Genomic DNA, 13,022 nt, shown 5'->3' with positions numbered 1-13,022 from the left:
TCGCCAAAATTGAGTGTGAATAGCAAAAAGTTCTGCCCCCTGTGTTTCTCGACAGACAACTTTTTAAATATTTTAATATGATACCAGAAATGACCATTTAAGAACTTTAGTTAAGCTGACAAAATTTGGTATCTACAAGTGAGCGGGACAATACTTCGAAGATAAGATTTTTTGAACGAATGCCAACATCACAAAGCATTTTTCATTTCACAGAGCAATGCGTCATCGAGTGTTTGCATTATTCATTTTACTAATTACAAAGAAACTCGATTTAGTAGAAAAGTAAGGCAATAATACAAATAACTTTCAAGTCTATTTACAAAAACTAACTCATTATTTTAATTCGGTTCAGGTCAGCAATTGTTTCAATGTGGCTGAGTCAGTCAGTATAGATATGTCCGGATTATAAGCACAATTTTAATGTTGTCACGTGAGGTTGTTTATAGCAATTCCCATTCACAGATTGACCAGCTCCTGAATTCCACAAACCTGCAAAAGACAACGAATCACTCCATCAACATGAAACTGATCTTTTTTTACTGATCTTACTCAAACGTCCGCCTTAACGCAGAAAACTTTCTATAAATCAATATTCACTTTTACTACAAAGTTTCCATTGTGAAATTGTGACGAAAACCACTGCATTGAAACAAATTTTTCAAGAACTGTATCAAAAGAATTAAATTTCAAAGAATATGGGGAGAAACATTCGCCACATTAAAACATAACCAACAAACAGTTGGATGTGTCAATGAACTCAGGGAAACCGAAAATAATGACAGACCTTTTCAACAGCTAAATTTAAAAAATCTTCTATGATTGACACTTTTCGAATAAATGAATCCAACTCCAGAAAACTGGATAAATGCACAGTTTTTTTAAGTTCCGCTGCGAATTCTGAACATTATAATCCATTTTTAAATGCCAAGCACGTTTTTTCGCACCACTTGAAATTTTGTTATTCGAGAGCGGAAATAGCCTTCCTTTAAACAAATTCAACACAGAGTCGAAGCTACAGCTCGAGCGAGAAAGTGGCAAAAAAATCAGGAGCTTCAAAATCCACAAAACTCCACAATGCATGTAATAATAACTTAGAATGTATTAAACCAAATTGTAAATAAATTATACATTTCAAAAAAACTCGCGACGTACATCAAAATGGAAATTTTCTGAAAAGGGAGTTTAACACAGAGACGAAGCGGAGCTTCGCGCCACTTGCGATACAACACTAACATAAAGAAAAACATAAAAAACAAAAAAAGAAAATTTTTGAAGATAAAAACTAGGCGTAGGCCATTTAAACTTTCATATGTCTCGATAAAGTTCACTCCAGGAAAACATGCTAAAATTTTGAATCAGCAACAACGGAACAAAATTTACGAAAAGAAACAAAGCCAACAATCTTTGAGCAGACACAATTTAATTTGAGCCGCAAAAAAAAAACACGATTTGAAAAAAGTTTCAAGTCCCACCTTAAACAACAAGGGACAACACTTGCAACTACAATGAAAGTTGTTCACAGCACAAGAAAAATCAGTGATGTGGAGCCAACAAACTTTGAGCTGAAACCATTTGAACCGAAAAAAAATGATTTTTGAGAGAAACTCAAAATTAAAAAATCTAATAACCGAAAAAAAATCATCTAGCACAGCATAGCGGAAGATCGCTAAAAAGTGCCAGAAATCAATCGATAAAAACACGAGCCAAGATAAAGTTAAATAAACAAAGAAGAGGTAAAATATGCCTTTAAAATAAAAGTTTTGCTATCCGCCGAATCGAACCACTAACCATCTGCCATGGTCGCTTGAAAATGAGCAAACACTAGCCACGAAAAAAGTCGAAAAAACAGATGCCATTTAAATGATTATCCAATGAAGCAATAGTGCCACCAAGTGCGCACTTTCATTTGCGATTAGGCTAAGAAAAAAAGTAGATTCCTGATGCAGCTCAGGATCTCGAATTAATATCATCCTGTAGAAGATCGATTTTTTTGAAGAAAGACATTTGAAAAATAAACTGTTAAACAGATGAGGAACTTCTTTGTGCGAGAACGGAAAAGTCGACAACCCTTGTTCATGGAATTTTAATTGCCTGTGTTCAAAGTGTCGCGCCAACCCGATGTGCTCTAAATCTTGGGATCACATCTCAGTGCCATATCCACAAAACCATAATAATAATAATAATAATAATAATAATAATAATAATCATAAATAACAACATAACACTACGCTCGCTTGTGCAAAAATTGATGAAAGAAAAAAACATTCAACAAATTATCATATCTCGATTTGCCTCAAACAAAATTCACTTTAGAAGAAACATATCGAGAAGGACAATTGACGAGCTTAACTTAGCAATATAAAAACATAAACAAAGCGGTCTAACCAACGGACAATACTTGGTTGGTGTCCCGAAACTCTAAAATCCACTCAGCGTGAATTTTTTTGGCCGAACAAAAGACGCATAATGAGGCAACTGTACGCCGAAACCTCTTAAACCAAAGATAACTTAGATAAAAAAATTACAAAAAAAAACTACAAAATCGGAGTTGGTACTTTAAAAAAGATGATACACAAACTTCGGTGAGATTTAAAACTCAGCCACTGTGACTCAAAGATTGCAGGCAGTAACGAAAATGAAGCAAAATTCTTTTTACAACTTATAGCACAATTTAAAACAAATAACTTTTCGAAAATATACAAAAGAAAACTTACCAAGAGATAACATAGCCGAAAATATCTAAAAAAAAAACCTTCTAAGGAAAATAAAAAAGACTTCCAAACTAACTAAACGTTATTTAGTCGTCTTCTTCTCAGTACACACACATGCACACAAAAACTTTTTCGCTCTTGGAACGACGAAAAATGAGGCCACAGCCGATATAACTAGGCCGAGAGCTATTGAATCGAAAACAAAGAAAAAAACGAAATTTTAACATATTGAGTTGGTAAAATTAGTTCCAACGTGAAAACAAATTTCGATACAGAGGCGAAGCTGCGCTTTGCAAACACTAGCAAGAAAACGACAAAAAAATGCTCTATAAAGTGAATTAAGAAAAAAATAGAAATAAGGCTCGAATAAGTGAAAATTCTGGAACGTATCAGATTCGATTCTTCGACTTAGTTATTATGAATCTCACGCACTAACCACACGGACGCTTCACAAATCACTAGTCACAAATAATGCAGAGAACAGATGCTACGAAATTTTAAATGCTACAGATCGTGATTTGAGGAAAAGTGCCACCAAATGCGCACAACTATTTGCGAGTTACGTTGGAAAAAAGAAGATTCGTACTAATACACTATTCTCGCAAGCTAGCTAGTGTGAAGAGGGCGGACATTCAAAATGCCTACATGCTCAAAATAAGTCTGCTGCAGTATTTTCAACACAGGGGACCAGGAGAAGAGACCTGTGAACACAGTTACTAACAGGGAAAAAATATATTATACCTGTTGCAACACACTTGCTATCGCAAGAGTACATAATGGTTTAAACTTGTTTTGAAGTGACCGGAACAGCAAAAGGTATATTAAGAAGAAATCGATGAAGCAAGCAATTCGCAGTATTTTTTCTAGCACTATGACAAAAAGCTTATTAACCTTGTTCCAGGGAAGAGCCAAGTCTATCTTCTTGGGGTAGTCCAGTTTCATCTCATTCATGAACTGAACAAACTCTTCTTTGGTCTTAGTCATCCGCGGATTCAGCCTCTTTTCCTCGTCCACACTTGAGACACTTCTCCCTGTGTAGTCATGAGCAGGGTAGATCAAATAGTCTGAGTCCAGGGAGAGGATTTTGGAGTGGACCATGTCAAAAAGAACGCCTGGAATATTCAAACCACCCTCGAAACTCATAATAAACTCAAAATTCTCGAAATTTTTCCCTATTTGATAGTATTTTAAACATAGCATCAGCAACATTTCATTCATAGCAAACCTTAATTTTTGACCCATTTAAGAAGTTTAACTTCTTCGAATTCAAAAACTCCGCTGTAAGTTTTCGTCAAACTTGCAACCCGCTCAACTAACTAGAGGCCAGCTAAAGCTGGAGATACCTGTTTGACGGGGTGAATCAAGGACGGGTCATACCTGCGAATCGAGGACTGGAATACCTGTTTGACGGGGTGAATCAAGGACGGGTCATACCTGCGAATCGAGGACTGGAATACCTGTTTGACGGGGTGAATCAAGGACGGGTCATACCTGCGAATCGAGGACTGGAATACCTGTTTGACGGGGTGAATCAAGGACGGGTCATACCTGCGAATCGAGGACTGGAATACCTGTTTGACGGGGTGAATCAAGGACGGGTCATACCTGCGAATCGAGGACTGGAATACCTGTTTGACGGGGCACTGGAGAAGACTGAGGCAGTGAGTCACTCAAAGAACTTGCTCGACACGATTGACACTATCGCGGCTCGAACGGTAGGAACGAAAACGGCATTTTTTTTGGCTCAACTCTAACTTCGACCAGCAAAAAAAATGGCGGGGAAAAATTTGGGAAAAGATGGTATAAATTTTTTATTTTTCGTCGATTTGTTTTGGAAAGTTTTCTGAAAATTTAGAAAATGAAACTCATCAAAAACTTGGGAGACAGATGGCAACGGAAAACAATCCTCAAGCCAAAACAAAACCATGCAAAGAATTAATTGTAAGATTAACATTAACGAATGCATTTTGATTTTTCACCCCGTCAAACAAAGCACAATACCATTGGAAGTAATGGAGCGTGTGAAAAATTCAGCCATGTAACAGCTTATGTAGAGGAACTTTCCACATCCCTTTCTACTCATTAAACCAACCTCAGATTTGGGAGGGTAGATTTCGAGACAAGTCAAAAAGTTTCAAAAACGGTAAAAAAAAATCGACGTTTTCCGAGTCATTATTTCTTGTGTAATTTAGCGTAGTCGCTTATGCAGGGTAGCTTCGCACAACTCGTTCTACCTATTAAAACTTTAAACTTTCAAGAAAATGTAAAGATCCCAAAACTTTTGTAAAAAATAACCCCCTCCCCACACACACACACTTTTTCGAAGTCTGTAGAAAGTGGGGTAATGTAAGAAGAGACTAGGGGATTATGCAGGCACACAGGGAAGTTGGCGGACTTCTTATTGGTACCATTTTTTTTGGAAAACGGTAGAGTAGTTTTTGAGAAAAACTAAACTTTTGAGAAAAACTAAAAAGAACTTGTTAGGTTGAAAGATGCTGAAAACCTTGCTCATTAGATTGGGGCGGGTAGTTTTCGAGAGAAGCCAAAAAGTTTCAAAACCGGTTGAAAAAATCGAAAATTTGACTTTTCCGAGGGTCATAACTTTTTGTTTAAAAAAATAGGCGTAACCGCTTAATAAATGGAGCTTCCCACAACCCGTTCTTCACACTGAAACCAATATCTCAGATCGGGAGCGTACTTTTTGAGAAAAGTTAAGTTTCAAAAAACAGTCAAAACTTCGACTTTTCAGAGAGTCATAACTGTTTGTGTAAAAAAAATTTAAGCAAAATTGTTTAGACAGCCGACCTTCCCACAACCCATTCTACTCATTGAATCCAAAATCTCAGATTTGGGAGGCTAGCTTGCGAGAAAAATCGAAAAGTTTCAAAAAACGGTCAAAAATCGTAAAGTTGACTTTTCTGAGGGTCATAACTTTTTGTGTGAAAAAATTGAGCGTGACCGCTAATGCAGAGGAGCTCTTCACAACCCGTCTGTTCGATTGAAACTAAAATCTCAGATTTAGGAGGATAGTTATCGAGAATAGTCTAAAAGTTTCAAAATTTCAAAAACTCGATTTTTCTGAGGGCCATAACTGTTTGAGTAAAAAACAATTGGGCGTAGCCGCTTATACAGGAGAGCTTCCAACAACCTTTTCTATCCGTTGAACCCAAAATCTCAGATTTGGACGAGTAGTTTTCGAGAAAATAAAAAAAAAATTGGGGTCAATAATCATCCCCCCCCCCCCCCCCAGGTTATAGAAAGTGGGATAAGGTAAAAAAAGAAGAGACTAGGAGAATATGCAGGCAGACAGGTGAGTGGCCGGACTTCTCATTGTTACCACTTTTATCAAACAGGAATTATTCACTCAATTTTACTATGACGCTCCATAAATAAAATGAAAAGAGAATCAATTTGTTCACCTGGATCACCCTCCTGGAAATCAGTTCTGCCACAACCCCTGATCAGGAGAGCGTCTCCTGTGAAAACCATTCGGTGCTGGTGGTCCACATAAGTCACGCAACCATTTGTATGGCCAGGAGTTTCTCTTACTTCCAGAAAGTATGGTCCGAACTGGATCTTAGATCCCTCTGATACATACTCATCCGCTTTAGCCCCAGAAACTTTGCTGATGACGGAAACACAAGGTTTATCCGCATCTGTGAATAAAAATAAACCACTCCTTGAAATCAAATTTTCTATACTTCTCGTTCAAAATTAATGAGAACAAAAAAAATGCGTCGATGATCTCTCGGACAAAAACATAGCTATTTGAAAAAGCTTAACATTCACCTGTGCTTGTAACTTCTTTCAACTTGCCAGTTCCTGTTATGTGGTCTGCATGCATGTGCGTGTTGATAGCATATTTCAAAATGAGACCAAGATCCTTTATTTGACCAAGATCACGAGCAACAGTTTCCAGCACCGGATCAATCAAAACAGCTTCTTTTGAAGGTTTATCTGCCAGAAGATAAGTGAATGTCGATGACTCTTTTTCAAAAAACTGTCTGAATATAAAATTAGAATCCATGTTCGTCGTGATTGTTCTCTTGAAACGTGCTGATTTTGATAAACAGCGGGAATTGGGTTTGCATGCACTAAATTTTAAGTACCGTAATTGTTTAGCGAATAAAAACAGCATTCGATGTAGTCGAAATCAAACGCCTGAAGCGCTCACCATTAACTGAAACGTTATGAAATATAAGCAAAAGCTCTTATTAAGACCTCTATATTATTTTTTATAGTCTTAATTAGGTAGTGAATAGTGTTTGGTTCAAGTTATAAAAGGCCGGGTTGGTCATGTAACATTCGCCCGGAAGTACATACCGACGGAAAGTAAAGCTATGTAACAGTCGCCTACTTCGGTCACATATGAGGCTTAAGAAGAATAGGCCCTATAACCATTGGCTCAAGAGTCAGGGACACTATCTCTCGTGTTTTTCTACCTCAAGAACGGTCGGAGCCAATTCGGTTCGCTTGCGACATGAGACTAGAACCCGTTACAGCTTAAAGGCTACTACCAAGATATCCCCCCACTCTAGAAAATAAGAACGTTCCCATACTTAGGTCTCGAAATACCCAAAATACACGAACGCCGTTAAAAACAGGGTCGGAACAATCCGTTAAGTTACTTTTTATTGGACAGTGAAACTTTGATCCATTTCAGATGGATCAACCTGAAACTCGCCTTATCTCAACATAAAAATCATAAAACACACTCAAGAAAACTAAATTGAGAACTCACATGTTGACACACTCGAGAATTAGAGGTAACTAAATTAATGAGCATATCGAGAATTAAGTATTATAACTTGAGAAATTTAATACTAATTAGTTTCAATAAGGGAAATGAGTTTTGACTCTAGTTATGAAGTTTTAGTCTGAACCATAGGGACACCCCAGCTATCCACCTTTCCATGTAACATTCGTCTACTGCAGTCACACATGAGGCTTAAGAAAAATAGGCCCTATAACCATTGGCTCAAGAGTCAGGGACACTATCTCTTGTGTTTTTCTACCTCAAATCAGTCGGAGCCAATTCGGTTCGTTTGTGACATGAGACTACGACCGGTTACAGCTTAAAGGCTACTACTAAAATATCCCCCACTCTAGAATTAAGAACGTCCCCATACTTAGGTCTCTAGATACCCAAAATACATGAACGCCGTTAAAAACCGGGTCGGAACAATCCGTTAAGTTACTTTTTATTAGACAGTGGAACTTTGATCCATTTCAGATGGATCAACCTAAAACTCGCCTTACCTCAACATAACAATTATAAAACACACTCTAGAAATTTAAATTGGTACTCACATTGTAGCACGCTCAAGAATTGGGAGTAATTAAGTCGGTAAGCAACTCAAGAATTAAATAGTGTAACTAAATGAGTTTAATGTTTGCTAGTTTCAACAACAGGAATAAGTTCGTACTCTAGAATGCAGTTTTATGTGGACCATTGGGACACTCAAGCTGTCCACCTTTCCACCGAAGGTTCACTCTGGTCCAGTTCGAATAGTTGACCAGTTGGATAATTGTCCAGTTCTCAGGAACACTCTGTCTTCTATTTCAAATAGGACAGCCCTACTCTAGATTATTATTGTCTCGGAAATTGCGAATGGCAACTTCCTTCTGATTTATCTTGCAACTTTCGCGCGATTGTCACTCGATCGTTCTGAATTCTCTTTTTCGATTTTCAGTTATCGCGAGAAAATCGTGCATGACAGGCTCCATTCGAATTTTTGAAAAATTAAATTTCACTCCAAAATCAAGTGTTTTTTGCTTCTCTCAAGGTCAAACTTCCAAATATGACCGACTGGCACACCACTGAGGGTTCACTCTAGTTCGGTTCGAATAATTGTATTCCTCTTTCACAATCGTTTCTCTCCCTATATCAGGATAAGACGGCTCTACTCGCGTTTATTTCGTATCTGGAAATTGCGAATAGCAATTTCCCGCTGCTTTTTTCAAGTACTTTCCCGCGATTGTAAATCGGATGTTCTGATCTTCTATTTCTGAGATTTTCAGTTTTCGCGAGAAAGTTTAGCATGACAGGCTCCATTCGAAATTTTGAAAATTTATATTTCCTCCCAAAATTACGTATTTCGTGTTCCTCAAGGTCAAACTTCCAAATATGACCGACTGGCACATACTCCCCGGACTCGAGATCGATGTCCTCATCGCGTGTTGCCGCCTGTCAGTGAGTCCCCAGAATACCGATTGTTGCTCAAGATACAGTGCCAGTGGTCATTTACAGAAGTTTGCACCAGACTCAAGTTTATCTACATCCCAATGTTCACCACTATATAAAATCGTCACACTATCGCTGAACAGCAATCAAAATTTTCATATACCTGCACCTTAAATATCCGCTTTTGAAGCTTATGATTAAAATTTCTTTTGTCCTATCCAGTCAGGAAATTGTCATGCAACATTTTGATTTATATAATAACTATAGCATATTAATAACAATATTTTGTTTCGTTAAAATTTCTTTTCCGTGACCTCGGATTTTATCCGATTTCACACTCGAGCCCCTTCCTTTATGTGCCATTCTGCCAGATAGGCACAGCGCAACCTTCCGGCGACACAAAAGAAAACGAATAAAGGCCTTAGTAACGAAAAAGTATTGCGAAGGAGGGTAGGAATATTCTAGAATTTTTATTTTCAAAATTTCGATTGAAGAGTGAATATTTCTCAGAAGTACGAAAAGACAGCCATTTTGACTGAAAGGGACGAAAAAACAGAACAGCGACAAATATTGTGGAAAACGATCGCACAAGAGACAAAAGACACGAAGCCTCTTATCGTGGCAACAACACACGATAAGACTCTTAGCAGTGGATATTAGTGGAGAAGGAAGCTTCAGTTGGAAAGGAATATTCCACGGAACCCTCCCGTCCCACAAATTGGAAGAGATTAGAACGTTATCTCAGGAAGATTACGGGAGCGAGGCTTGGTCCCCCAGAGACTGTTTTATGTAAAGGGACTATATAAAACTGACTTTGTAGCTACTTAGATGTCGTAGAACTCTGAATTAACACCGGTGTAATTTGATATTTTAGAATATGAGTAGCTAGAAAGAGGAAAGGGTCAATCCATCTCCAATGGATTTAATATAGAACTGTCACACAAAAACATATTAAAATTGGTTGTTCGAGCCGTGTTTTTAATAGCAATCACGTAGTCTGAGGATCCGAGACTCAGCTATGTGGTTGTGTTTGCATATAAGCGAAAGCTGATCAAAAGTCGTTTGACTGATGGCCTAAAAATAGTAATTTTTTACTTAGCCCTAAACAGACCAGAAAATCAACTGGCAAGGTCGAGACGGTGAAATACGAGTAGGATTAAGGTAACTGACGCCTGCCAGTCGTTAATAGAAACTTTTTCTACGCTCCGTCGCTGTGTAGTATTTGGGCGAATGTTACATAGACGTTTTAATGGCGCTCCTGGGTGGGCCTGTTAAAGGCATGAGACCATCATGATCAGCAAGCGTTTCAGCGACGAACTCTCCGCTCCGGGCGTATGCCCAAGTTAGAGGCCTTAATGACCGTTATTGTACTAGGGGGAAGGTGCGTACCCTCCGTCTAGTACAATTTAGCTTTTTAACTTAGTTAACACCGAAAATTCCGGGGGCCGGCGGGTTAGGTGGGAAATCTAGAGCCCGCTTGTCCCGAGGTCCCAGGACCAAAAACAAATAAAGAGAAAGCGTAAAAACAAACAAAAATAGTGTATAACCAAGAAAAAGCCAAAAACAAATTTATTTCAAAACAAAAAATTACAAAAAACAATAAAAAAATCCAAAAAAGACCAAAAACAATAAAAACATAAAGTGACAGTTTATATGTTGTTTTCGGACGAGATGTGATCTGACCTTCCTAATTGTTGTTGTTTCAGATTGATCTATATCATTTCTGATTGAAAGATTGTGTGTTTTGGTGAAGGGTTGGATACCCTCCCTTGAGTGTAATTTGAGTATTTAAGCACGTTAATGGTGATTTTGCCGGTGACCGGAGGGTAGAGTGGCAAGCTGACCGACGTGTTCCACACTCAACAGGGACATAGGGACAACATCCAAAACGACTGTTGGGTATCGTTGAAACAAATTTAGTATCGTTCGGGTACTATTTCATTAAAACTTAAGTGGTGGGGGGCACGATTGGCGCGGTCCGATTGTACCCTCCGTCGATCACAAATTTCCCAGTTAAGGGTCTTAATTCGGGTATTTTGGTGCAAAAGAGGGTATAGTAATATTCATTAACGACTGCTAATAGATTATTGTCCTTACTATATATTACTTATCTCCTATTTAGACCCAAGAAACACCCAAATTTTGTCGAAAATTACAGATTTTTGACAAACTATAGACCCCCAAATTTTTGGATTTCCGAGCTTTTCCGAACAGCAAAAAGCTTTTATATAGGGAATAGCTACGTAGTTCGATCCCCCTAACTAAAGAAACCGCGTGAGAAAAGACTCAGTAAAAGTTGGAAGAAACCAAAAATTTTCGGTCAAAATTTCGATAATTTTCTGAATTTTGTCAATCTGTTTTGGGGATCGAGTTTTTGAGTTCTTAGAGTTAGAGCAATAAAATTTTTTGTCTTAGGAGCGTGCTAGCATAACGTGCTCGGCTGCCAGAAAAATTCTTGAGTAACCTTCCGATTAGAGCCGTGGATAGAGCTAACAACTTAAGGATTGGAAAAGGAAGGAATAGGAGGGTCCAAATTTGATAGTTATTGGCCAAATTTTTGTCTCCAAACCAATTTTGGTCCGGTTTTTTGCATTATTCCAGTGCCGTGCAGGGCTACTACGCTCGTTTCAATTTTCTTTAGGCACTTTCAATCGGAATTGCGGAAAAAGTTTCTCAGAAACTACATAGGTGGTGAAAAAAGCCCATTTGGACAAACACGTTTTTGGCAATTTCTCAAAGACTAGCCAACCGATCGGGATAATTTTGGTACCATAAGTCGACGTTTTGGACCAATTTTTCGGACCGCAATCGTTTTTGGGTTGATAAACTCGGAAAAGAAAATTTTTTTAGAATTTGTTGGTTCGGAGGGTCCAAATCACAGGTAACCCTCCGAGCGGCAGAAAATTTTATCAAAACACCTTTTTATCCAACTGGGAAGGTTGACCGTGTCAGCCAACCTAGTTTCAAGTCAGGTGGACTGCTTTTGGAGACTTTATCGCGGTAACATAACCTTTTTTTCTTGATTTTTGGGGAACCCTCCGAAGCAACCCTCCGGAGTCAGCTAAACCCCTTAGCAACCCTCCTTAGTGGAAAATTTCCACGAGATCATCCAAAGAAGTTAAAACAGCCCCCATAGAGAATTTAGCTTGTTTTGACGCTTCCTGAAGTTAATTGAAGGCCCTTCTAAGTGAGGTTCAGAAATTTGAAAATTTTGGAGGTACCCTCCGAAGTAACCCTCCGGAGCATATTAAGCATCTTATTGACCCTCCTTAGTAAATTTAGGGGGACCCTCCGAAGTAACTTGGGTGATTAAGGTACCCTCCGAAGTAACCCTCCGAGGTAGGCTAAGTGTCTTAACAACCCTCCGAAGTAACCCTCGGAGTGACTTAAACCTTCTAACAACCTTCCTTGTTAGAAACTTGAGGAAACCTGTGGCAATTTGGGAAACGGAAAATATCCATTTAATTAAGATCATATTAGGATATTAGGCGTGCTTATTAGGATCATAGAAGCCCATTTTGACCCGGAAATTCGTGATCAACTTTGGATTCTAGGTCGGGTGTATCGTAAGTACCCGAACAAAAATTTTTTTGATTGTGATTTTGGTTGTGTGGTTGCCTTGAGCTACTTAATAGGAAAGTTCGGACAATCGCAGGACACCTAAAAGAAGACCTCGGTGGGTCTATTAGGCAAATACACACTCACTCGAGAAGACTGTGTCCTGGGCTTCGTTCTTTCGGATCGTTCCGATTGAGGGAAGTCTTTTTCTTTAAGACTAAGTTTTATTGATCTGTTTCTGAATCATCACTGCTTTTTACCAAAGATTGTTTGATTTTAACAAAGCAGTGACTTGATAAATTGTGTGGCAATAAATTGATGCTGACGAAAGGTCGCTGTCACCTGTAGGATATTCTTATCTGATTATCGATTGTGTTTTGTGTGTTGATTATATCTTGTGAAAATTTTGTGATACTGTTATACTAAACAACAGGGTTGAGTTAGCATTATATCAATACTGAGCAGGCCCTGTGTGTAACTTTAGCTGAGTTGCTAAGATTGTCATTGAGAAGTCTAAGAGACATTTTTGATACCTACGAGATCGAAGAGGCAGCGTTAAGTAATTTAAC

At 38.3% G+C, this 13,022-nt stretch overlaps 2 protein-coding genes across 2 annotated transcripts in view; one reads left to right on the top strand and one right to left on the bottom strand.

Moving 5' to 3' along the window:
- The window catches only part of LOC134854429 (uncharacterized), a 227,818-nt gene that overhangs the window by 102,478 nt on the left and 112,318 nt on the right, over nt 1-13,022 (top strand). The window lies entirely within an intron of this gene.
- Nucleotides 255-6,919, bottom strand: LOC134854489 (persulfide dioxygenase ETHE1, mitochondrial-like). The gene is made up of 4 exons (XM_063870758.1): nt 6,501-6,919; nt 6,131-6,367; nt 3,603-3,823; nt 255-489 (listed from the first exon to the last, which is right to left on the bottom strand). The coding sequence occupies exons 1-4, from the start codon at nt 6,847-6,849 to the stop codon at nt 457-459; spliced, it is 840 nt and encodes a 279-aa protein (XP_063726828.1). The 5' UTR covers nt 6,850-6,919; the 3' UTR covers nt 255-456.

The sequence above is a fragment of the Symsagittifera roscoffensis genome, chromosome 9 (genome assembly GCF_963678635.1).
Source record: "Symsagittifera roscoffensis chromosome 9, txSymRosc1.1, whole genome shotgun sequence".
NCBI classification, from domain to species: Eukaryota; Metazoa; Xenacoelomorpha; order Acoela; family Convolutidae; genus Symsagittifera; species Symsagittifera roscoffensis.
The sequence above is the reverse complement of the archived record's forward strand: the minus strand, read 5'-3'. Positions and strand labels throughout refer to the sequence as shown.